The 24,102-nt window shown below is 34.3% G+C and overlaps 2 protein-coding genes across 2 annotated transcripts; one reads left to right on the top strand and one right to left on the bottom strand.

The window, feature by feature from the left end:
* Window positions 1-6,915: 6,915 nt before the first annotated feature.
* LOC107406826 (uncharacterized) lies at window positions 6,916-20,975 on the top strand. The gene is made up of 12 exons (XM_060816973.1): window positions 6,916-7,208; window positions 7,750-7,949; window positions 10,497-10,634; window positions 11,443-11,643; window positions 11,827-11,949; window positions 12,149-12,186; window positions 12,263-12,374; window positions 12,945-17,954; window positions 18,769-18,924; window positions 19,077-19,178; window positions 19,280-19,422; window positions 20,237-20,975. The coding sequence occupies exons 3-12, from the start codon at window positions 10,557-10,559 to the stop codon at window positions 20,514-20,516; spliced, it is 6,243 nt and encodes a 2,080-aa protein (XP_060672956.1). The 5' UTR covers window positions 6,916-7,208; window positions 7,750-7,949; window positions 10,497-10,556; the 3' UTR covers window positions 20,517-20,975.
* Window positions 20,800-24,102, bottom strand: LOC107422684 (membrane-anchored ubiquitin-fold protein 3). Its single transcript, XM_016032168.4, has 3 exons — window positions 23,586-24,102; window positions 22,589-22,756; window positions 20,800-21,920 (listed from the first exon to the last, which is right to left on the bottom strand). Exons 1-3 carry the CDS (start codon window positions 23,713-23,715, stop codon window positions 21,865-21,867), a joined length of 354 nt encoding a protein of 117 aa, XP_015887654.1. The 5' UTR covers window positions 23,716-24,102; the 3' UTR covers window positions 20,800-21,864.

Here is a 24,102-nt window from a genome sequence, read left to right as displayed (position 1 = left end):
TATCAAAAATAAATTTTAATTTAATAAAATAAAAAACTTTATTTAAACCTCGCTGAATTGAAACGATCGTGTTTTTTTTTTTTTTTAGCGAATTAATCATAGAAAGGTCTCTTGGTCATTGGAAGAGACAAAAAACCCTATAGAGTTTTAGACCACAAAATATAATCAGATAAATTTGTTTTGTGATTTTGTTTTTGTTTTTGGGTTCCCACAACAATACCATTGAATTCGATGATGCATATTTTAGTTACACGTGTCAACAAGCTAGAGAATTAATTAAAGCAATATTTATTGGTAAATAAATTTCACGTTAATTTTTGCTTGCCTAAGCCATAAAACGTTAAAAAAATAATAATAATAAAATCTATATTAAAGCTTTTACCTTGAAAATAATAAAAAATAATATATTAGATTAGTCTAATTGGTACACCCTTCACACGTTAACCAAAATACGGTGTTAAATGATTTTAAAAAAAGTCCCCAAATGCCATTTCTTCCCGTCGCATCCGTCAACTTTTTCTTAGCAACCATTAATAGAAAAACATAAAGAGAATTATTGTCAAATCAACTGGGGCCCTCACTGCACTAACGGACATCGGTGCTTTCCTTGCTGCTCACTCCCTGGAGTCTATAAATATCTATACCTCTTTCTTGGTTTTCTATCTTCACTCACCAAATATTATTTGGAAATATATATATATACAAAATTGGAATTGGATTAATCGGATCGTGGATCGCCATGTCTGTAGCTGGTTTTGGAATGGCTGAAGTTTATGTGATGCGGAAGATCCAAAAGGAGAAATTGAAGAAGAAAAAGCAACTTCTTTGGGTGGTAAATCCGGAGCCAAACAGTCTGGTGGTGGTTTGTTCAAGGCCGTCAGCAAAATCCACCCAAACAACACCCAGGACACGGGTACGGATTCTGCTGTTGCCAAACAGGCTGGATCAGGATGATGTTGAACAAGAAAATGATGCATGAATTTAAATATTATGAATTTTGTTTTTGGGGGAAATGGGCTTCTTATTAGGTTGATATATTGGGCTTTTTCATGTTGTATCGTAGATTTATATGGGCTCGATTGTGTATATGGAAGCTCACAACAAGACTGTATAACGTGCCCAGTGGCTTGCTTTGCTATGTAAATGGATTTTGTCATTTGTTCTTTTTTAGCTAACGGATTTTGTGATGTTTCTAACTTACATATGCATGTATAAAGAGATTTTTCAGTAGCTATTGGTTATTGAGCATTGAATATGTTTAAAGGAGGAGAAATGCAATATAAATACCAAAGAATCGTGGAATCCTTATAAATAAACATAAAAATAATTAAACAAATAAATAAAATACCAACAAAATGCAGGTCACCGAATTATTAAAAGGCATAAGAACAACCATCGATCAAAAAACAAAATCTAATATATCTGCAAATAAATAATCAGTAATAATATAATATTTGATTAAAACATTTAAAGTCGTAAATACAAAGAGAGAAGCATCATATATTTATAAATAACTAAATAATATAAATATATATATATATATATTTTTTTTTTGTTTTCTGAAAAACAATAGATAATATATAATTACCCATAAATTAGGATTCATTATTTTATATATATGTAGCTCTTAAATTTAGTTTATTTTATTTTTTCAGATTGTAGATTTAATTATTAACATATACGTGGATATAATTTGAAATCGTTAAAATATTAATTATACAAAAAATTTTTGGGTTTAATTTTAGTTTTTATTTTATTTTTACTCAAAATTTATATTTGTCGAAATCCTAGTCACCACCAAAGCCATTACTAAGGTTGAGAATTTTTACAGGAGGAAAGAGATACAAAACAATTAATGCCACCTTTTAAGAGTGACCCAAAAACAATAACAGAGACTCAAGGACCTTTTGCTGTAAATTAAAAGTTAAAAATAAAAAATAAAAAAAAAATAAAGAACAGATATCGAAATGGAATTGTTTTGCCATGTGATATTGCAATATGGACCTTTTAAGGCAATAATAAAATTTGTTAAGACTCAAATTACAATTTACAGATTCACTAAATAACTTCCTTCTATTAAATTGCCACTCTTAGCCGTAGAAGAGAGAAAGACTTGTTGATTTCTTTTTTGTGTTTTTGTGATTATAATTGAGTTCATTAAATCCATTTACATAGGAAAAAATAATGGAAAAAAGCAAAATAAAGAGTGGATATATTAAAAAAGGAAAAAATGAAAAAATGAAATGCAAATATAAAAGTATCGTAATGGAAATATAAAAAGAAATAATTTTAAAAAGTGCATATCTATATAGATCATTTCAAATGCGCGGGATAACAAAGGAAAGGTGCTGCATGTTCAATCCTTTTAAGTCTAAAATCACAGTTCCTGAAGTGGCTGAACTAGTAGCAATCGGTAAGGCTATATAGGTGGCTTTGGCGCAGGTTGGTCAATTGTGGTAATTGAAACGGATGCACTTATGGTCGTTAGAGCTCTAAATACAAAAGAAAAAAGTCTTTTTCACTAAACGTCTAATTCTTTTTTCAATGGCATATTTTTATTTATTTTAAATTTTAATACTGTTAGTTTTGTTTGGGCCTTTAGAAATGCCAATAGGATGGCCCATAGTTTTTTTTTGTTTGGTAAAAAGAAATTCATTGTCAAAGGCATAAAAAGCCTCCAAACAAGGAGGAATTACAAAGAGAGGCCACCTCCAAGCATGTTGGTGGCCAAAATGTTCAATAAGATCTCCTGGAAGATAATCAAAACAACCATAACATTTAACAGCAAGTTGTCATGTAAAGCTTTTTTTTATAAGAAAGTCTATAGCGTTATTGGAGGACCTAGAATTCCAAGAGATAGACCGGTTGAAATTGGCAAAACAAGACCTAAAAAGAATGAAATCGTTTCTGATAGTATAAGCTGTAGGATTCTCCAGATCTAAGAGGCCCTTGACCACCAAAGAAGAATCAGAAGACCAGTAAATCTTGTTTTGATTCCAATCAGCTGCCAAATTTGCTGCACAGACAATAGCTTTAAGTTTAACTTCCCGAGAAAAATTATAGCTAATCACCTTAGACGCAAGAAAAAAAAGATTTCTTTTACAATCTCTGGAAACGAAAGCAATTCCTGCTTGGCTATTGATATAAGCAGCGTCCACGTTGATTTTCCACCAACCTTCTAGAGGGGCTTTCCAGCTTTCCTTTAAAAAAATAGGAGGAATCCGTTTCTACTTCCCCCGAAGCCAAAAACTCTTCCACCGATCGATTGAAACGGAACACTACATCCGTGCTAGAGAAGTTCTTTGAGAAAATCTTCTCATTCCTATAGTTCCAGGCGACATACAAAAGAGTGGCAAGGAAAATTGAAATTGATCTTTCCTCCATGTTCTGGAAACAAGCTTCTGGCTTAGGATCAATACAAAAGTCCATAAGTTCTATATTAGAAACCTCCCAACTATCCAGCCTGCAGCCCCATTTGCTTGCAAAGGTAAGCCTTCGGATAGTGTGACATTCCTTGAAGATGTGAAAAGATGTTTCAATCTCTGCTTCACAAAAAACACAACATTTGTCTCCCTTTCCTATCTTGTTGAAAATAACCTCCTTAGTGGGAATAACTTTAGCCATGAGTCTCCAAAGGAACATCTTGAGACGTTCGTGGACTTTAAATTTCCAAAGTTTCCTCCATTTTCCCAATTCATTCATCTCTAAAAAGAAAATTGTAGCAACTTTTAACTGAGAACTTCCTTTCTTTATTTCCTTGCCAAGTAAGCTTGTCTTCACATGTAACTCTTGGTAATTCCAAATGTAAAATAGCTTCAGCTGACTCAGTATCAAAAATTTACCCAAGTAGGCTCTCATTCCAAGAGGTTCGGTACTCATCTCAAAGCTCGAAAACACATCTCCAAATTGTGATATTTATATCCTCCTTAGTTGTAAGTGATTTATTTGGAAAGTCAAAGAGCCAAGGGTCCTTCCATAAATTAATAGAGGATCCATCTCCCACCTTAAAACAGGAAATGTTTGTCAATGGACAGCAATCCAAAATGTTATTGGCACTATGCTTCAATGTTAGTTGCTTGCTGCTTCCTGTATTTCCTGTATGATTTAAAAAAATATATTTGAGAAGCTTTATGAGTTTAGACCTATTGTTTTGGTCGTCTTTTGGTTTCAATGATTTTTCAATTTAAAAAAAAAAAAACTAATTTTACAGTCACCAAATCCTTTATTATAAATAATAAATATCTTTTGAATAGAGATATTTTATTTATGTATGCTTTGCACTTATACCGTTTACTTTCTTTCTTACTAAATAATAAATATGGCCAATATTTTAATTATGCTATAATTAAGGCGGTCAACATCATAATAATACCCATATATAATCATGGAAGATTATAAAAGTGAAATTAAAAAAGTATTGAATTATAATGTCATCAAATTGACATTTGGTACGCTACAAAAGGATTACCTATTCATTAGGGGCCACAAAAAAAAAAAAATGATTTTATCTAATGTACTCTCAAATCACGATTCATAAATTCGCAATAATATATTACATATTTGCAATTGGGGTTTTTATTAATTATCCCATCACCTAAATCACTTTTACCCAACTTCCCATTTGCCATCGAATTATCCAATTAACACCCGTATCAAATTTGATGATGGGAAAAAGGAAAGGCACTGCTAGTGCACGTGATTCTTGATGCCATCACGTGCAAAATGCATGTGATGTGAATAACAATAATAATAATAAATCTTGGCGTGACAAAAGCACTTTTTGGCATCTTAGCTGTTGCAAATGTCATAAGCCTCTGGACTAGATTTTCAAAAACACAGTCCCAACTCAAACCGCACCGCAAAGCCCCACACCACACACACCCATGTGCGTTGTGGTCAATAATGTCATTGATGGCCACCCCACGAAGAAATGTAACAATTTTCCATTGTTCCAAATCCAAATTCTTAGCTTGTTCTATTCATTCTCTTCTGCCCCATCTATAATTCGAAAAATCGATGCAGGAAAAGAAACACTTTTTATTCTTACCCACTATATAAATAAATAAATAAATAGAAGCACTTTTTTTATGTGTCCTGGCTTCATCCCATTGTCTTCTATCCTTTTGCCATACCCTTTTTACTCTTATTAGCAGGAATTATGTACAAATTTTGCACCAAATACTGCTTTTTTTGAAATTTGGATTGTTCTCTGCCTTTTTTTTTTTTAAAAATATATATATATATATATATATATATATATATATTTTTGGTAATTTAGGTTGTTCTCTTCTGTTTGTTCATGACCATTTCTTGTTAGACATTTGTGCTTAAAACATGGAGACTTAATCTTTTATGTAAGATTTGGAGGTTCATTGGAAAAAAAAAGAACTTGGTCCCATGGCCATTTTGTCATTTATAGATAAAAAAAAAAAAAATGATTGCTGAGGAACTGGGTGTCTGGAATTAAGGCACCTACTTTATTAGGACCTAAATTTGTATCATTTTTTTTCCTTTTTCAACTCAGTGTTTTCATAGTGCCTTTGGTGGAATATTGAATCCTATCCTATACACGAGGGCAGCTTAGAGACTAAAAGTACTTTTTGGAAATAACATTGATAACCAAAATCATTTTTTCCTTTTTTAAAAAAATAAAATAAAATTAAAATACAAAATTGATGTGGGTAGCCACAGAACTTTTACTACTGAAAATGGCTTTTTAGTTTTAACATTTGTTTGGTAAAACTTTTTAGTTTCAACATTAGTGTCTAAAAGCACTTGAAGAGACACTTTAAATAGTGATTATTATTTGTCTTTTCTAACTGGGGCTCCTATTCCAAAAAATATTAATTGACAATAAAAATCAAATAACCTATGTTTTATTTGAACATTAGCAGTCTGGTTAACATCTTTGATGGTCATTAGGCTCTGTTTAGAGTAAAATTTATAAATTATTATTTCATGATTTGTATTTGTTAAATTAGAAAATATAATTTTTTTAATAGTTTGAAAATAATCCTATTTGTCAATTAGAAGGATGTGCAAGAATTTTATCCAAGAAAAACTTTAGGGCATATATTTTGGGGTAATTGACAAATATTATTTGAAAATTTTTGTCACCACTTGTCGTGTGGTAATTTATTCAATAATATAAAAGACAGTTTCAAAATTTTTTTTATTATATTTTCATACCGATCAATCTTTTCCTTTTAAACAATTTTAGAAACTATTAATTTAGAAAAGTAAAAAAAATAGAAACATATTAAAGAAGAAAAAGGATAAGTCATGGCAGGAGAGGAAATAACATTTCAACCAAGAATGAATTAAAATACATATAATCATATATAGTAATAGTATTAGCAAAAAATAATGGTTTTTAGCATCAATGAGATTTATAATTTCAATCTTTTTGCATTTTATTTATGTATTACCGAATTAGCATCGATATTTTTAAAAGTTTGTGAATAATTCAGTTGAAAACATTCATTTATGATCCTTCAGTTAAAATGTTATTGTGTTAGGGCTATGATTGATATTGTATTGTTTATAAACTTTGAGAATATTAATGCTAATTTGGCACACCAACAATAAAGTTTAAAATGTTAAAATAATAAAGATATTAGCCTGAAAAACCCCAAAACTTTTTTTTTTTTTTTTTTGAAAATAGTAAAAGTATTTTGTGTTTGGAAATATAGAAATCGTATAAGCAAACGATTTTTGAAAAGAGAGACATTTTCTCTTAACGGGGAACCAACCAACCAATCAACCAATTGGTCAAGAGCAAGGGCAAAACGGTCAATCCAAATACCTCCAGATCAGCAGAAGAAAAAGAAAAAAGTAAACCTCACAAATAATTCGTATTTTTCCTATTAAAAAAAAAAAAGAAAAAAAATTTAAGACAGAAAATTACAGGGTTTGGCGGGTTTCTGAAGTTGATGTGTGAGCTAAAACTCTAAGCTCTGTTTCACCTTATTAATGGCGTTAACACTAAACCCATGATTTACTGATTATTTACGCCATCTCTTTCTCTCTCTCTCTGCATCTCGTTCTCCAAAAAATCCCAACAACCGAAACCCACCTAGCATCACATACTCCACTCAAATCTCTCTCTCTCTCTTTCTCTTCTCTCTCACACTGTGCTCTTTAGAAACTTCCCGGTAAAGATTCCCTGCTCTTCCTTTCAACTTAAGCACCTACAGATCCGCGGCTAGGTACCTACCCAAACTGCAACCCCACATTATTTTAATGCACAATACTACAATTAATTAATCTTACTATTATTATTATTATTATTATTTTTTAAAGAAAAATTTTGATTTTGATTTTGATGTTTTTATATTATTTTTTTTTCAACTTTTACTGTTGGTATCCTTTTGCATCCCCTTCACTGCATTTGGGCTGTTTTTAATTTTTGGCGTTTCTAATAATTCAGTTTGAAATTTTGACATCGTTAGGGACATCTGGGTATTCCTTTCTGGTGTCAAAAAAATGATGATTTTTGAAAATTTTTTTTTCTTTTTTGAAAATGGGATTTTGACGTTTTGTTGAAGGTACACTGTGTTTTTTTTTTACAATTTTTTTTTTGGGCTTTGAGATATCTACTTTTGTGTTGGGTACATTTTCTTCTTTCTTTGTTTTTTTATTTTTTATTTTTGGGTGTGGTTTTGTTTTGTTTTGTTTTTTTCTTTTTCTAAATTTTAACTAAGCCATTTTGGTCTGGGATTCCTTTTTTACGTTTCTCTATTTTGTCAGTCTTCGGGTTCAGTGTTGGAGTGGCATTGTTGTTTTGGTTGTTGTTCTTCTTCTGGGTCTCTTTGTTTTGTCCGTTTCCTGGTGGTGAGAATCTGAACTCTGTGTTTACCGGGGGACTTGGATCCGGGAATTTTCTCAACTGGGTATTTGACGTAGTTCCTGGGTTTGGCATTTTGGGATTCCATACCTCCTCCTGCAAGGTATGCTCTGGAAATTAAGCTTCTTTTCTTCTTTCGTTGCGATTTGTTAGAAATGGTAACTGAGCTAGATTAGATTAAACCCACTAGCAAATATTAAGCTCATTGTAGCCGAGGCTTTACTCCGTGTGACTTCAAAAGGTGACAATTATACCCAATACGAAATTTTTTTACCTTTGCGCCTTTTTTTTTTTTTTGGGTAGTTTGAGGATCTGAGCTATCTGTATCTGCATTCTTGGATTCACAGTGGTCGTTTTTGTTATTGAATTGTGATGTTTGACTTCACTTCCAACTCAAGTCGAACAATTCCTTTGTGTAGTCCGGGACTTGAGGATCTAACGGTACACTAATTGTCTATATTTTTTCAGTAATTTTTACTGGAGGTTTCTCTTACATCTAGTACTTCCTTTTGCATTGTATATATGACATATATAAACAAATTATATTTATCTTTCTGTTTCTTTTTCTTTTGACCCGGGGATTTGATCTGGAAACTTTGTCCATTGTAATAGGATCTTAGAGCAGGTATAGTTGGGCTACCTGTTTTGTAACAGGCACTCAATTTAAGTGTGCATAGAGAGTAAGTGGTTGGTCAATCAATCGGTAGAAATCATCATTCTTCTAGTTTTTATTAAACTAGCTCTTCAAATTGGTTGAGTGGCTCTATTGTTGGATTTTCAAGGTTCAATGGATGACTGGGCTTATTTGCCATTTTGATTTTGTTAGCTGGTTTTTAGGCTCAAAGCTACTTTATCAATGATTAAGGTTCAACCTCTTTGATCGCTTTGCTTTTCTAGTCCTTTTTTGATCTTGAAGCTTGGTTGCTTTGGCCTTTGGATTATTAGTTTTTCCTAGTGTGCTATTGCACCGTGAAGTGGAAGAGACTTAAACATTCATGTGGGCAAAGGTGCGGAAGAGTGAAAATCAGGGTACTACAGTAATCCAATTTAGATTAGTTAAGACTTTATTCAAGTTTCGAAGCTATCAAAAAACTTGAAAACGATGGCTACCTGATGGTTATATGACTCATTCAATGGACAAATAAGGATAATTGAGTTAGGGATGGAAAGCCAGAGAGTAGAGATAAATGAATCAGTTGACCAGTGAAAGAGTCAACAATACATGGAGAAGCAACATAATGAAGGAAATAGGCAAAAAAGGAATAGATTGGACTGAAGATATTCCTCAGAATACGGCCAGATGATATAAAAACAAATTGGAAAAGAATTTACTTTCAAGGTGACAAAAGAAAGCTATAATTGGTCATGCCCTTGGGCATGGATATCTAGTTAAGGCATAATGGAGGCATGGCATAATTTCTTCACGAATGTTTGCAATGCTAAGGCTTTACTTGTGTTGTCTTTACTCTTGATGTACATAGTCTCAGCCAAAAAAGGAACAAGACAAGTTAGACCCACTTTCAACAAATTTAAGCTTTTGAGATTCATATAGATACGATATCATAGCATAACTAACTGTCTATTCTTGTGTTTGGATCCTACTAATCCCTACTTCTGTTAATTGATTGCTCTACAAATGTAAGACGCAGTTTTGTTAACATATTGGACGAGCCTAGATGTTAGGGAGGCTGTTGGTTCTTGGTTTGTTTTAACTTAATTAACATAGTTAGACTCACTTTCTATCAATTTAAGTTTTGGGATTGATTGTAACTTGACAAATTATAAAATTTTGATTTGAAAGCCATGGATTGCTTATGAAGTATTAGGCAAAGATGGAGTTGGGTTACATTATTAAAATATGGGGAGCTTTCCAAGTTTAAGATTGCATCTTTCGTTGCTCTTTGAATTAAGATTGCATCTTTCGTTGCTATTCGATGATTAGGACTCGCAGTCTCATTGATTCAGAGATACATTGACACCCACAAGAGAGAGGTTCCTATGCTGGTTGTATGTGGAGATTGAAGTCGTTATGGAATTACTGATATGATTATATGAGATAGTAAAATGACCACGTGTATGATCAAGCAGTCTAGTTCCCTAAACATCAATCAAGAAATTTAGATTTATTGGAACCAAAATATTCTTGTTTGATGTTCTTATAAAACTATAGATGTGCTTGGTAGAGAGCTACCAAACAGCCTGATTTTTGGTCAAGTTTTCCAACTCCGTAGCCTTTTAGCCTTCAAAAGGTAGATCTATTTTTTAACTGATGAAGTTTTTGTAAAATGCAATATGCATCCTTAAGCTCGAAGCTTATGTTATTTGGTTGAATGCCATGAAGTTTTTCCTTAAAAAGAGGCTTAAAAATTGGAATTTTAAAATTCATTGACCTCATTATGTGATAATTTTTGAATCATGATTTGAAAATCTTCTGTTCGTAGATTTTTCTTGGCTAATTCATGAATATTGAGAATGGAAGTTATGCTTTTTTTTTTTTTTTTTTTTTTTTTTTTTTGTTTTTTTAGTATCACTTTGTCATCATCCATGTGTAGGAATTCTAATTTTCATAATAATTCTTTGCTATGTTTGTTTGACTTTATTATTAAAGTACTATTTTCAGTCCTGAACTGATTTTAAATTAATGTGTCAGGGGGAACAAAATGGAACGTTGATCTCATATATGCAGTTGATGTAAATAGATTATCTAGTAATGTCGAGGATCACCAAGTGGAAGCTTGAGAAAACAAAAGTGAAAGTGGTCTTCAGACTACAATTCCATGCAACACATGTAAGTTTCCATGTAACATTTTTGAAACTTATGTATCGATTGACATTGCACTTTTACATATTTTATCTTGTTTTTTCATATTCAATATATGTATTGACTGGCGTTTCATTTTTACAGGTTTAATCTTCCTTTTTCATATTCAATTTATAATCTCTGGTTAAATTTCATGTCTAGATTCTCTGTGCTAGTATTCTGACGGTTGATCTTTGGCAGCAACTGTTACCTTGCCCTTGGCCTACAAAGATTAAATATAAATATAAATATAAATATATAGGAAGAACAAAGAACATATAACAGCTGTCAGCTTAGCAATCCAGGGTCAACCTATGGTGGTAATAATTCCAGTGTTTAGACAGATGCCTGTCAAGTGAGTCTGTATAGAGTGCCTTCTTTATCTTGTTGTTCATCTAGGTATCATCAGTATTGTCAAAAATCTCTTGGTTGATGCCAAAAAGAAGGTCTACCATACTCAAACAATGATAATTACAATTATGATGGCATTAGTATTTTAATGATTGACAGATGTTTGGTATTTCCTTTTGATTTCAACCAGCACAAACGAGATTGTGATAGGATAAATAAAAAACCAACATTCAAATTTTATTATTATTATTATTAATTTTTTTTTTGCTGGAAATAAAATTTTATAACTGATTCATATTGGAAGTTTACATTATATTGATCCTGCTTTCTTGTGACAGTGGATTGAAGTGAATGTACATACATTGCATGATTAGGAAGGACTAGATTTTTTATTCATTGCAAAGTATATGAGTACTTAATGTAATGTTTGTCCTGAATGATTCAGATTCCACAAACCGGATGGGATAAGTTGTTTATCTCTTTCATTCCTGCTGATTCTGCAAAGGCCACAGCCAAGACAACTAAAGCAAATGTGAGGAATGGGACCTGCAAATGGGCAGATCCTATCTATGAAACTACTAGACTTCTTCAAGACATTAAAACAAAGCAGTATGATGAGAGGATCTATAAACTTGTGGTCACAATGGTAGTATTCCTTTATAATTTTTATTTTTAAGTTATAATATCTGTAATACGATCTCTAGTCTTATGTGTGAACTCAGAAATTTCGTTTCTCAGTACCTACTCTCCCTTAAAAATTATTATTCTGGTGACTTCTCTTGTATTAACTGAAAACCCTTTTCTTTGGCCAAAATCTCACTGGAATCAGGGTTCTTCACGATCTAGTGTCCTTGGTGAGGCTAACATCAATCTAGCTCATTATGCTGATGCACTAAAGCCTTCTATTGTTGCACTGCCTCTTCAGGGATGTGACTCTGGAGCTATTTTACATGTAAGAGTTTCTGAATGTTGTTTCTGAGTTGGGCATGATTATGTGTGTGTGTGTGTGTGTTTCTGTATTATGTGATTTGTCAATAGCAGCAACCTGGTGGCATGTGGTGTCCACCTTGACCATGAAACATGCTTGTGTACTTGTTGTCAGAATATTGTGAGCTCCCATTTAACAAATGTTTTACCTTATCTGATGCCAGGTAACTGTTCAGCTGCTAACTTCTAAAACTGGTTTCAGGTACAGCATTAAAACATCTAAAGTTTATGGGTTATCTAATTTTAACATGCTCATTTGTAGTTGTAATCCCTTTCAGAGAGTTTGAGCAGCAAAGGGAGCTCAGAGAGAGAGGTCTGCAGACTACATCTGATGAATCTGCTGGTAGAAAATTATTTTCTGACGATACCATCAATGATCAGATGGACAAGGTCTATAACTATTTTTGTTTAATTTTCCAACTTTATGATATTGCTTATGAATTGGTATTGGTTTTTTTATGAACTTTGTTTGCTAACATAAATTCTAACAAAAAAATAATGAACAACCTTTTTTTTTTATAATTAATGCATGAACTGTTATTGAATTAATAATTTACAGCTGTATTCTTTTTGATTGAGAATAGATATATCTGAGTCTTTTTTCTAGGCTGCACTTCTTTTTTTTTTTGTATTGAAAGATTTATGTGTATTCTGATGCAAACAATGGTTGATCCTTTGTGGTACATATGCGAATTCTGATTGGAAGTATTTGAGTAAGTTCCCCTGAAAAATTTATTGGTTTCCTTTCTCTATAGAAAAATGATGCATCACTTTCTCTTATGCCTGACGTGTCTCACATGTGACCTGACTTGTCTGGACCGTATATGAAGTATAAACTATTATATTACAGTATCTTGGAGTTCTTTTTCCAGCTGAAACTGTTTCTTCATGATTAATAGGTGTTATAATTTGCTATCTTAATATATTATATCTTCTTCTATTTGTTTTTCCTGCAAATAGGTCAATGCAAAGGTTAGATTCAAAGAAGAACTGCCTCCGCTTGAAGAAGAGGTGGGGCCGAATGAAGAGTATGCAGACTCGGCCGCTGGCTTTGATGGGTCTTCCAATACTTCAGGCAGTTTATATGCTGAGAAACATGATACATCCAGCAGCCATGAAATTGAGAGTCTTAAGAGTACAACCTCTGGTGATTTAGTTGGACTTTCCCTTAGTCAAAGCTCTCCACCAGAAAAACAAGACCCCTCTGATCATCGATTTTTGCCTCAGGGGACAGCTGAATGGGCTCATTGGGGTTCTGATTATTCTGCAGACAATGACTTGGCAAATGCATATGAGGAGAATGGTAGACTTAGAGGAAGCTTGGAAGCAGCAGAATCATCTATTGTTGAGCTTAAATTGGAGGTGAGCTCGTTACAGAATCATGCTGATGAAATAGGCGTTGAAGCAAAAAAGGTTTCCCAGCTACTTGCTGAAGAAATTGCTTCAGGAGAAAAATTAGCAAAAGAAGTTTCTGTACTAAGATCAGAATGCTTGAAGTTTAAAGATGATCTACAGCAGCTAAAAATTTCCAAATTAAGCACTCCGTTTGCAATCAGAGAAACTATCAAGACAGACCAGGATCATTTCTTTCAAGAGTTACAACTCAGGTGGCCCAAGGGGCTTCTGGATATCGAGGATAAGATAAGAGCGCTTCATAACAAGGCGTGTTTTGGATTCCATGAAAGGGACTACAGGTCCTTCAATTCAGACTTGGAGGCATTGCTTGGTATTCTGCAGGATCTCAAACAAGGAACCGGACAGCATATTTCAGGGCTGAACTTTGAAAGTGTGAAGGAAATTAAAGAAATGAATATACATAAAGGTGAGCACTTGTTACCAGGAACCAGGTTTGATTCAGATTTTTATCAACAAGAAGGGATGCTGCATTGCCTGAATATGCCTGACCTAGTATCTCAAGAATTTGACTCCACAGATGCTAACAGTGCAATGAAAGGAAAAATCCTTGAACTTATTAGGGAGTCAGATGAGTTGAAAGCTGAAAGGGTAGGCCTTTCAAGGAAAATGGACCAGATGGAGTGCTATTATGAAGCTCTTGTTCAGGAACTTGAGGAAAATCAGAGGCAGATGATGGGAGAGTTGCAGAATCTTAGAAATGATCACTCCACTTGTATATACACAATTTCAGCCACTAAAGCTGAGATGGAGACAATGAACCAAGACATGAATAAGCAAATAATTAAATTTTCTGAAGAGAAGCATGATTTGGATTCTCTCAACAAGGATCTTGAAAGAAGGGCTGCTACTGCAGAAGCAGCACTGAAAAGGGCACGCTTGAATTACTCCATTGCTGTAGACCAGTTGCAGAAGGACCTTGAATTACTTTCTTCCCAGGTTCTGTCCATGTATGAAACTAATGAGAACCTTATTAAGCAAGCTTTTTCAGAATCTTCCCTGCCAAGCTTTCCAGAGTATGAAGAAATGGCTCAGAATCAGAAACTGGATTCAAAGGAAAGTCATGCTGCGAGACTGTTGCAGTGTCAGAATCAATTTCATGAGGAAAAGAAACAAAATTTAGATGCGGATATATTTTCGGAGGATTTGAAAAGATCTCTCCTCTTGCAGAAGGGACTTTACCAAAAGGTTGAAGAAGTCTATGAAGTGCATTTATTAAATGTATATTTGGATGTTTTCTCAAAAACTCTACAGGAAACTTTGCTTGATGCAAGTGCTGACTTCAGGTTGATGAAAGATAAAATTAATAAGCTTACACAGCAGCTGGAGCTTTCAACCGAGTCCAAGGAGTTACTGATGCTGAAGCTGCAGGATGCTATCAATGAGGTTCACAATCTCAAGGAATACAAAAATGCCTGTGATACAAAATGCAACAGCCTGGCTCTGCATAATCAAGCTTTAGAAGCAAATTTACAAAATGTCACTCATGAAAATTGTCTTCTGTCCCAAAAGGTTACTGAATCTGCAGTCCTGGTAAAAGAACTGGGAAGTTATGAGCACAAATTTGCTGCCTGCTCAGAAGAAAAGTTAGAGTTGGAAAATTTGTTGAAGAAAGAAATGCTAGAAAATGGAAATCTTCGAAATAAAATGTCCTCTTTGCAGGAAGAGATGAAAGCTGTCAAAACTGAATTTGATGAGCTGGCTTCTGTGAAGGAGAATTTGCAGGATGCTGTAGACTTTCTGCATCATAAGTTGCGGAGTCTGTTGGCATCTTATGACAAAAAATGTAATGGATTGCCAATTTGGGGTGAAGATATCTGTCAGGATGTGGAATCTAGAGATATAGCTGATATTACGTTGCAATTGGAAGAGATTCAGAACAGTGCATGTGAGAAGATTATCCAACTCATTCAAGAGAAGCAAGACCTAGTGCATGAGAGAGATATGGCTCAAGTGTCCTTAAGTGCAGTACAATCAGAAAATGTTGCCATGAAACAGAAATTCGAGTTTGACATAGCGAATATTTTGAGTAAACTGGATGTTTCTGGTGTCCTGGTGCAGAAGCTTCAATCAGAAGTTGAGGCTGTTGCTAACAGACTCCAGAGTAGCTCTGAAGCTGAAGAACATTTTGCACAGCAGTACCAAGAACTTTTATCTGACTTTGATCATGTGGAAGTTCAGCTGCAACAACTTGCTTCTGAAAACAAAGGTCTTTCTCAAGAAATAATTGCACTGGAGAGTGTAAATGAAGAAGTTGGAAGGTTCAAGCTGGAAACAGCAGCATTGTCACAGGAAAAGGAAGCTCTAATCATGACCATAAAGGATAAAACTGAGGAATCTGCCAAGCTATCACTGGAGCTTAATGGTTTGAAATCAAGTTTGCAATCATTGCATGATGACTTACAAGCTGAAAGAAGTGTAAGAGATATGGCTCAAGTGTCCTTAAATGCAGCACAATCAGATAATCTTGTAATTAAACAGAAATTTGAAAATGATGTACAAAACATTATGGGTAAAATAGATATGTCTAGTGTCCTCGTGCAAAAGCTTCAGTCAGAAGTTGAGACTATTGCTAACAAACTCAAGATTAGCTTTGAAGCTGAAGAACATTATGCACAGCAGCACAGAGAACTTCTATCTGATTTTGATAGTTTGGAAGTTGAGTTACAGCGGCTTACTTCTGAGAATAAGGACCTTGGTCAGGAAATAATTGCACTGGGCAATGTGACTGAAGAACTTGAAATGTGCAGACTTGAAATAGCAGTGTTTTCAGAAGAAAAAGAAGCTCTGATGATGACCTTAAAGAATAAAACTGAGGAGTCTGCTAAGTTTGCACTGGAGCTTAATAGTCTGAAATCAGGTTTTCAATCATTGCAAGATGAGTTGAATGTTGAAAGAAGTGTTAAAGATATGTTAGATAGTAGAGTTGCAGATCTTACTTCCCAATTAAATGAGAAGCAATATGAGTTGCTACAATTTGATCAGCAGAAGACAGAGCTGGTACATCACAGGAAATTAGTGTCAGATCTAGAATTAGAGAAATCAAGACTCCATTGTATTTTATTGGACTCTGAGGAATGTCTAAAATCTGCTCGAAAAGAAAGTTCTTCAATTTCTTGTTTGGAGGCGCAATTATTTGCGATGTACGAGTTTTTAATAGCATCAGATGTTAAACTTGCATACACAAAAACTCAATATGAGGTGAGGATTGAGGAGGTTATTCAGCAACTTTGCTCCAAAGATAGGTACCTTGCTGAACTTCAGAAGAAGTTTCTTAATGTAGAGACTATGCTTGATAGTAGTCTGGCTAATGAAGCAAATCATAATGAAGAGAGTGCTAAATTGATGACAAGACTCAGCTCCATTAAGTCCGAGTTGGATGCTTCCATTGCTCAAAATAGAGTACTAGTTGATGCAAACAGTGCCTTAAGGACTGAACTTGAGGAATGCAAGCAAAGAGCAGAAAGTACAGATGCTACTTTTCATATAGATAGGAGTGAGCATGCTTTTGAGGTTGAAAAGCTGGAGCGTAGGTTAGTGAAATCAGAAGAAGAGATTGATAATCTGATGTTCTCCAAGGAAGCACTAGAAGTCAAATCTTTAGTACTTGAAGCCAAATTGGACGAACAGAAACCTGAAATAGCCTTGCTGGAGGATTATAAGCATGAACTGACAGCCTTGCAAAACAAGTACAATGAGCTTGCACATAGGCTTTCTGAACAGGTTTTGAAGACAGAAGAGTTTAAGAATTTGTCTATACATTTGAAGGAGCTTAAAGACAAAGCTGATGCTGAATCTATCCGGGTTCGTGAGAAAAGAGAACCAGATGGACCCCCAGTTGCCATGCAAGAGTCATTGAGAATTGCATTTATCAAAGAACAGTATGAAACCAAGATTCAAGAACTGAAACACCAGCTTTCTATCTCCAAAAAACATAGTGAGGAAATGCTGTGGAAATTACAAGATGCAATTGATGAAGTTGAGAGTAAGAAGAAATCTGAAGCTTCACACTTGAAACGAAATGAAGAGCTAGGAATGAGGATTTTGGAATTGGAGACAGAGTTGCATTCAGCAATTTCTGAAAAGCGAGAAATGATGAAGGCGTATGACTTAATGAAGGCTGAAAAAGAATGCTCGTCAATAAGCCTTGAATGCTGTAAGGAAGAAAAGCTAGAGCTTGAAGCCTCTTTGCAAAAATGCAATGAGGAAAAATCTAAAATTACAGTAGAACTCACCTCAATGAAAGATTTGTTTGAGTGCTCTGCGTCTACATTGAATAGTCAGAAGGAAGACGATAATGAATTACACAAAGCTTGTTGCAAATCTGATGAGCCAGCCAGCAGTATATCGCACCAGAAAAATCCAATTTCTGGCAGTCCAAGCAATGGAAGATTTAGTACAAATCTGCTTCCGGGGAATGGTCCAATGAGTGACACCTTAGCTAAGTTCTCAGACGAAGCTATTTCAGAGGATTGTCAAGAGCTTAAACATTCTTGCTTGGTTCCAATTAATGAGACTGGCCATTCAAATGCACTCGTCAATATGAGAGATGAACAGGTATCTAAAATTTCTAGTAAGAGATTATGCTTCTAAGGGCAGTTTGTTAACTTGTAGTGCCTTATGGTGTAGCTTAGTATATATTGATACTTTTGATAATTCCTTCCTTTTTCTCTGTAAATAATCAAACTTCCTTTTTGACCTGTCATGCAAATGCATCAACTGTAATAGCTAAGTATATATTGATATCTGCATTTGGCAATGCCACTAAGGTTGATGACATTTTTTTCTTCTTTTGTGCTTAATCACTAAGTTATCATTTGATTAAATTCTCTTCCATTTTAAAGCTCTTTTCTCTTTCACATGGTCTTAATATGTAGCAAGGCAACTAAGAAATGACCTCTTTACTTTTGATGTGTCTTAGCAAGATTGAAACTTAACTGTGTTGATCTATCCCATCTTTCTTGCAGTCTGTACTGTTGCCAATTTTTCCATGAAAAACTGTATAAATCAAGTAATAAAGAAAGGGGGGAAAAAGCTTTTTGGTATAATGACTATAATTGTAGAGTTCATATCATCTTTTATAGCAGGTATTTATCATGTTTTAGTGAACATCTTTAGTTTCTTTTCCCAAATTTTGGAGGTTGTTCATCACTTCTTGAAGTGATATTATTATATAACTAATACACAATTCACTTAACTGGCATCAAGTTTTGCTGGATAGTTCATCCAATTTGCTTAAAAGCTATAAGATGTTCGTTTTGATGGGAAAAAACTTATATGTTATCTTTTATTCTTTGCCTATCATGTGCTCCTTTTATATAGACATGGAAATCTTGGCCTCTGACAATATATGTACTTTATTGTTTGTCAGGATGCTCTTATATCTAGGGATGTAAATGGAATTCCCAGTCTCAAACATACAAGTCAAGAGGATGTACTGCATGGTGACTCTAAACGTTTAGCTCTTGTGAACGAACACTTCAAGGCCCGAGGTCTAAAATCTAGCATGGACCATTTAAACAGGGAGGTATGTATAATGTAGGAAAGACACGTGAGAATGTGCCTTTATAATGCTAAAATCGTGTACAGTTGGAATTCAGAAAGGGATATAAACTATAGTTTGTTTTTATTGCATAGTAGTACCAGTCTTCCATCATAACCCTTGTCATCTTCTTGTAGTTGGAAAGGATGAAACATGAAAATTTGCTTCTTACACAAGATGATAATCAGTTTGACCCGGATTGTGCTGCTTTGCAGAAAGAGCTGTTGAAGTTGCATAAGGTCAATTAGTGTTCAGCATTGCTACCTTTCGTCCTTTTTCTTTTTGGTAATTAACATCCATTTGTCCTTAAAGCTGATCACGTTTCTGTTTTTTTGGTTAGGTAAATGAAGAATTAGGAAGCATATTCCCTTTATTCAATGAGTTTTCTTGTAGTGGCAATGCATTAGAGAGGGTTCTAGCTTTGGAAATTGAGCTTGCTGAATCCCTGCAAGCAAAGAAGAAATCAACAATCCATTTTCAGAGGTACGTCATCTCATACAACTTTAATAAACCCTTCAAATTTGAGAACCTATATGCATTCTTTTCTATACAGAAAATATTCGCCCTCCCTCCCTCTCTCTCTCTCTCTCTCTCTCTCTCTCTCTCTCTCTCTTTCTCTCTCTCTCTCTCTCTCTCTGTTTCTTGTTCTCTTTTTTCATTACCTTCTTTTTGAGACTTGGAGTTGGGATTCTAAATTATTTCCTTGGGAAAAGTTGTCCATTCCTGGCTAGAAAAGTAGTTTTTTGGGAGAAAAATGATGTCTAATGATACCACAAAGCAGATTGATAACAAAACATACAGTAGTTATATATCTATTACATATACACGACTGTCCAGTTTTAACACAACCGGGTGTCCATGTCAGCTTCTATTGCTGCCCATTTAAGGTTTTATTTAAGAGTTAAATTGGGTTTCTTTCCCTATCTAATCATTCTATTACAAGGTTGGCCCCTACTACTAGCTAATTTTGTGGGTCACTGTTTCTGTCCAGAATTAATACCATTGTTTTTTCTTTTCTATTTTCTGCTAAGCCATTTTGGTTTTGCTTCACTCGAGGTCCTGAGTTGCTCTTAAAACTTTGCATGTGACTGGGAATGCAACTGTTGCAGGTTCTTAGCATTCAATTGGTCCTACCTGTGCTAAGTGACAGTTTTGCAAGAAAAGATTGTTTTTTCTGTTTCTTTTTTTTCTGAAGGACTGCTTAGTTGCATGTCACACTTTTTCCACCTTCAATTGTTTTAGTGTTGTAATAAAAACTAAAATTGAACCCTTAACATGACATTCTCTCCTTTTCCAGTTCTTTCCTGAAACAGCACAGTGATGAGGAAGCAGTGTTTCAAAGCTTTAGAGATATCAATGAGCTGATCAAAGACATGCTGGAACTTAAAGGAAGATATGCATCTGTAGAGACTGAGCTAAAAGAGATGCATGACCGATACTCTCAACTAAGCCTTCAATTTGCAGAGGTTGAAGGAGAGAGGCAAAAACTCATGATGACTCTTAAGAATGTTCGGGCATCAAAGAAAGCACCATTAAGTCGCTCCTCAACCGCCTATCTTGGTGACCATTTGCCATAGTTACTTTTAAACTCTCCCATGTTGATGTTTTCCTCATTTGCCTAATCTCCAGAATAGCCCTTTACCGGATTGATGCTGCCACCGTGGCTCTCTACTGCGCTATCTAATTATATCGATCAACATGAGGGACTGTTGAGCTTCTACAAAATCAACTTTTACAAGCTTGGCACACCGTGTTTAAAGCTAAGCAGCGGTATGATGTAAATAAAAAGAAATGTCAGCCTTGTTTGTATCACTGCGTAATAGTGTTATAAGTATAGATCTCTGTAACCTATGTACTTAATTTCTTTTTTCTTTTTTTTTTTTTTTTTTTTTTTTTTTAAGAGGGGGAAGGGTTGGTAATCTCAGTGGTATAATTCATTTTGCTGTATAGAATATCATTTTTGTTTTTTTTTTTAAATCGACAGTCATATTTATATCTTTCAAAAAAGCAATGGAAATCTCCCGTCGTTTTCTATGCCCCATTTCTCTTTGGTGTAAAGCTATATGAACTTATATTTCGGCTGGTGGATGAATCCTAATAAATTGGTAGTATTCGCTATGGTTTTGATCAAAATTTACAAACAGATGAAAGAATTTCCACTTGGAGCCTTAATTTAATCAAGGACTAACATTCCTAATAAAGAATTTCCACTTGGAGCCTTAATTTAATCAAGAAATAACATTCCTAATATATTTATATAGTCCAATTCGATCACGGAGATATCTTAGGTTCTATCGCCTAGTAGAGTATTTCTCTATGTTTATGTATAGATAATGATATATATGGTTTACGAAAATAGTCTTTAAATGGTGCTCTTAAGCAATGTGCAAATCAAATATAAAGTTTCATTTTTATATTTCACTCTCCATGGACTACTTAATTGGATAAAAATCAACTGAAGCTGCGAATTATGAAATAAAATGTACATGTCATGTGAAAGAAATTTATTTTTGTATGATTTTTCGAAGGAAAAAATGAAGAAGCAGTTTTGCTTACAGTAAACCCCCAAACAAAACCGAATTACTCAATTTTCTATATTTGTTTTCCTTTTACACCTTTTAACAATGGTATAAAAACTTTAACCAAGCTTCCAATCCAACTATGCGGCCAGCTCCATTTTCATTCACAAGCAACATAAGTAGAAAAAAGTAAAAAGGAAAGAAAAAAAAAAAAAATCTTTTACTTGAAGAAACAATGAGATCCACAGCAAACAAAACTCTGGTTGAAACCTTTTTAAGTTCGTGTCTTTATAGCAACTGGTGATGAGAAAAAATTAAGCTTTTGATTTGCATCTCCTCATATCCAGCAAGCAAAACTCAGTCCAAACACCAACTGAAGAAGCCCTGTCATTCTTGTTAACTGGATCTACAATATTGTGCATGAACACCGGGCATTGTTTGGAGAATCATTCTGTGGTTTGTCTATGGAAAATGCAAATGTTAAAGCATTGTTAGGGAGCGATTTTCTTTCACAGGTTTTGATAATGGGTAGTTCATGTCTACAAGTGAAATGAAGTCAATGTGAAATTTTTTTAGTAGTGAAGTTCCCAGAGTCCAATTTCAGTTTATCGGAATTAAACCTTGTGGTGATGCACTCAAAAATCGTTTTCTAGTTTTAACTATACAAAACACAATCTTTCAGAAAAACAATTTTGTGTTCTTATGATAATAATAATAATAAAAAGAAAACCTAGGATTTTACTACATGGTCAAACAAGATCTACAATTTAAAGGATTTACCAAAAGAACTTTGAACATGTGAAAAAGCTTGGAACTTATACTATACATAACAGAGTCGAGTGACAAGGTTATCTTCTTAAACAAACATTAACCGATGCAAAATTAAAATGAAAAAAGAAAAGAAAAGAATGTGGCATTCCTTGATCTATTATTCTCAGCGTGTACATGCAGAACTAGTATAATGGCTATATACAGTATACCATCATTGATACCAATTTATCTATGCTCAAATGCAGATCGAATGTTATGATAAAGTTAAATGCATAGAGATGCGCACATCATGGATATTGATGCACAAGACATAGAAATATATTCGGAAATAGCTGAACATAATATACTTGATGAATTACCATTGTTTTTGTCAGAAAGAGGAGGACGCACAACAACATGCATAGTGATGACACCTCCTGGGAGTTCAAGTGGAAGTCTGGACTCTGCAAGTGTCCTGTTGTTTTCCAGCACCTTTCCCGCATTGATAAGCTTCAAATCATTTACTGTTCTTGGACCATTTTCTTTCTCTACCAAATAGAGATAGAATTCAGTGAGAAAATATAGTTCAATTTCATAGCCAAATCACACTATAAAGGTGAGCAAGCTAAACTAGGTTGAAAATTTTAGTGTTCCACTAAACCAGGTTGAAAATTTTAGTCTTCCATGTTGTCTTCCAGTTTACTTATTCTATTTCTTTTTTTCACTTTCTCAGGTGTAGGAGAGGTTAGCATTCAATTCTTTTCCAAATTTTCAACACACAGTAGCATAATTATGAGACATGGATACTGATACACAAGAACAAAATATGCGAATCCATAAAAACTAATAAAGACATAAAGATAAAAACTAAGATTACACTTCCCAAGAACTTAAAACCCGACTGCATCTCAACTTAATACTTCTTAATCTAGGTTTTTAGAGCATATATACACCGGTGGAATGGTAGGGAATCACAATTAGTCCTGGTCAAGGAAGCGCAACTGATTATAACAGCTAGCAAGAGTTTCCCAAAAGCATTTTTCAATGCAGAACCAATGTCAGCTTTAACAATAGAAAATACTATAAAATCCAAAAGAATTTGACTTTGATTAATCTACTCTAATTCCACGCATGGGGTTCTAAAGATTGCAACAAAATTGGGATGGGCATAATTGAAAACAAAAGTTCAACGCAAAAAAGCTCTCAACAATTACAAACCCAACTTAATAATAATAAGCGAATTCAAGAAACAGCAATAAAAAAACGCATACAACTCTAATCGAAGTGGATTCCCAAGACTACAATCTCAAAGAGTCAAAAACACATTTAAGATAAACAAAGCGAACAGCAGTCAAATGGGTGAGAAAGAAATCCAACCTTTAGGCCATTGCGCAAGTATTTTCTCCTTGAGAGTTGCCACAGTGGTGCTTGGGCTATACTTGCTCGGACCAATATCAGAGCCATCAGAGAGCCTGAATTTCAGTTCAATCGAATCTTGCCCAGCCATTGACGAAGCTTTTTCCCAGTTTCTCCACCTAAGAGTTCAACTCAAATTCTCATAACAGTGTCCAAGATTCAGACCAAGTACGGAATACAAGAAATCAAGAAGAACCCAGATCACCAATTGGCAATCCAATACAAAACGAAAACCAAAAAATGGCTCAGACCCAGAAGAGCAAACACTCTGATACCCAATACCCACAGAAAGAAAAAAGAAAAAAGAAACAATCTCTTTTTTATGATAGGATTCACTCCGAAAGTCCCACTGAAAATCTCAGCTATTTTGACACGAAAAAGATCCAGGATGTTGAAGGAACTGATCCGAAAGGAAGACGAAGACTCCTTTGAATTGCTTGATGTAGAAAGAAAGAAAGTATCCAACCCTTTCCGAGTG

The sequence above is a fragment of the Ziziphus jujuba genome, chromosome 5 (assembly GCF_031755915.1).
Source record: "Ziziphus jujuba cultivar Dongzao chromosome 5, ASM3175591v1".
NCBI lineage: Eukaryota > Viridiplantae > Streptophyta > Magnoliopsida > Rosales > Rhamnaceae > Ziziphus > Ziziphus jujuba.
The sequence above is the reverse complement of the archived record's forward strand: the minus strand, read 5'-3'. Positions and strand labels throughout refer to the sequence as shown.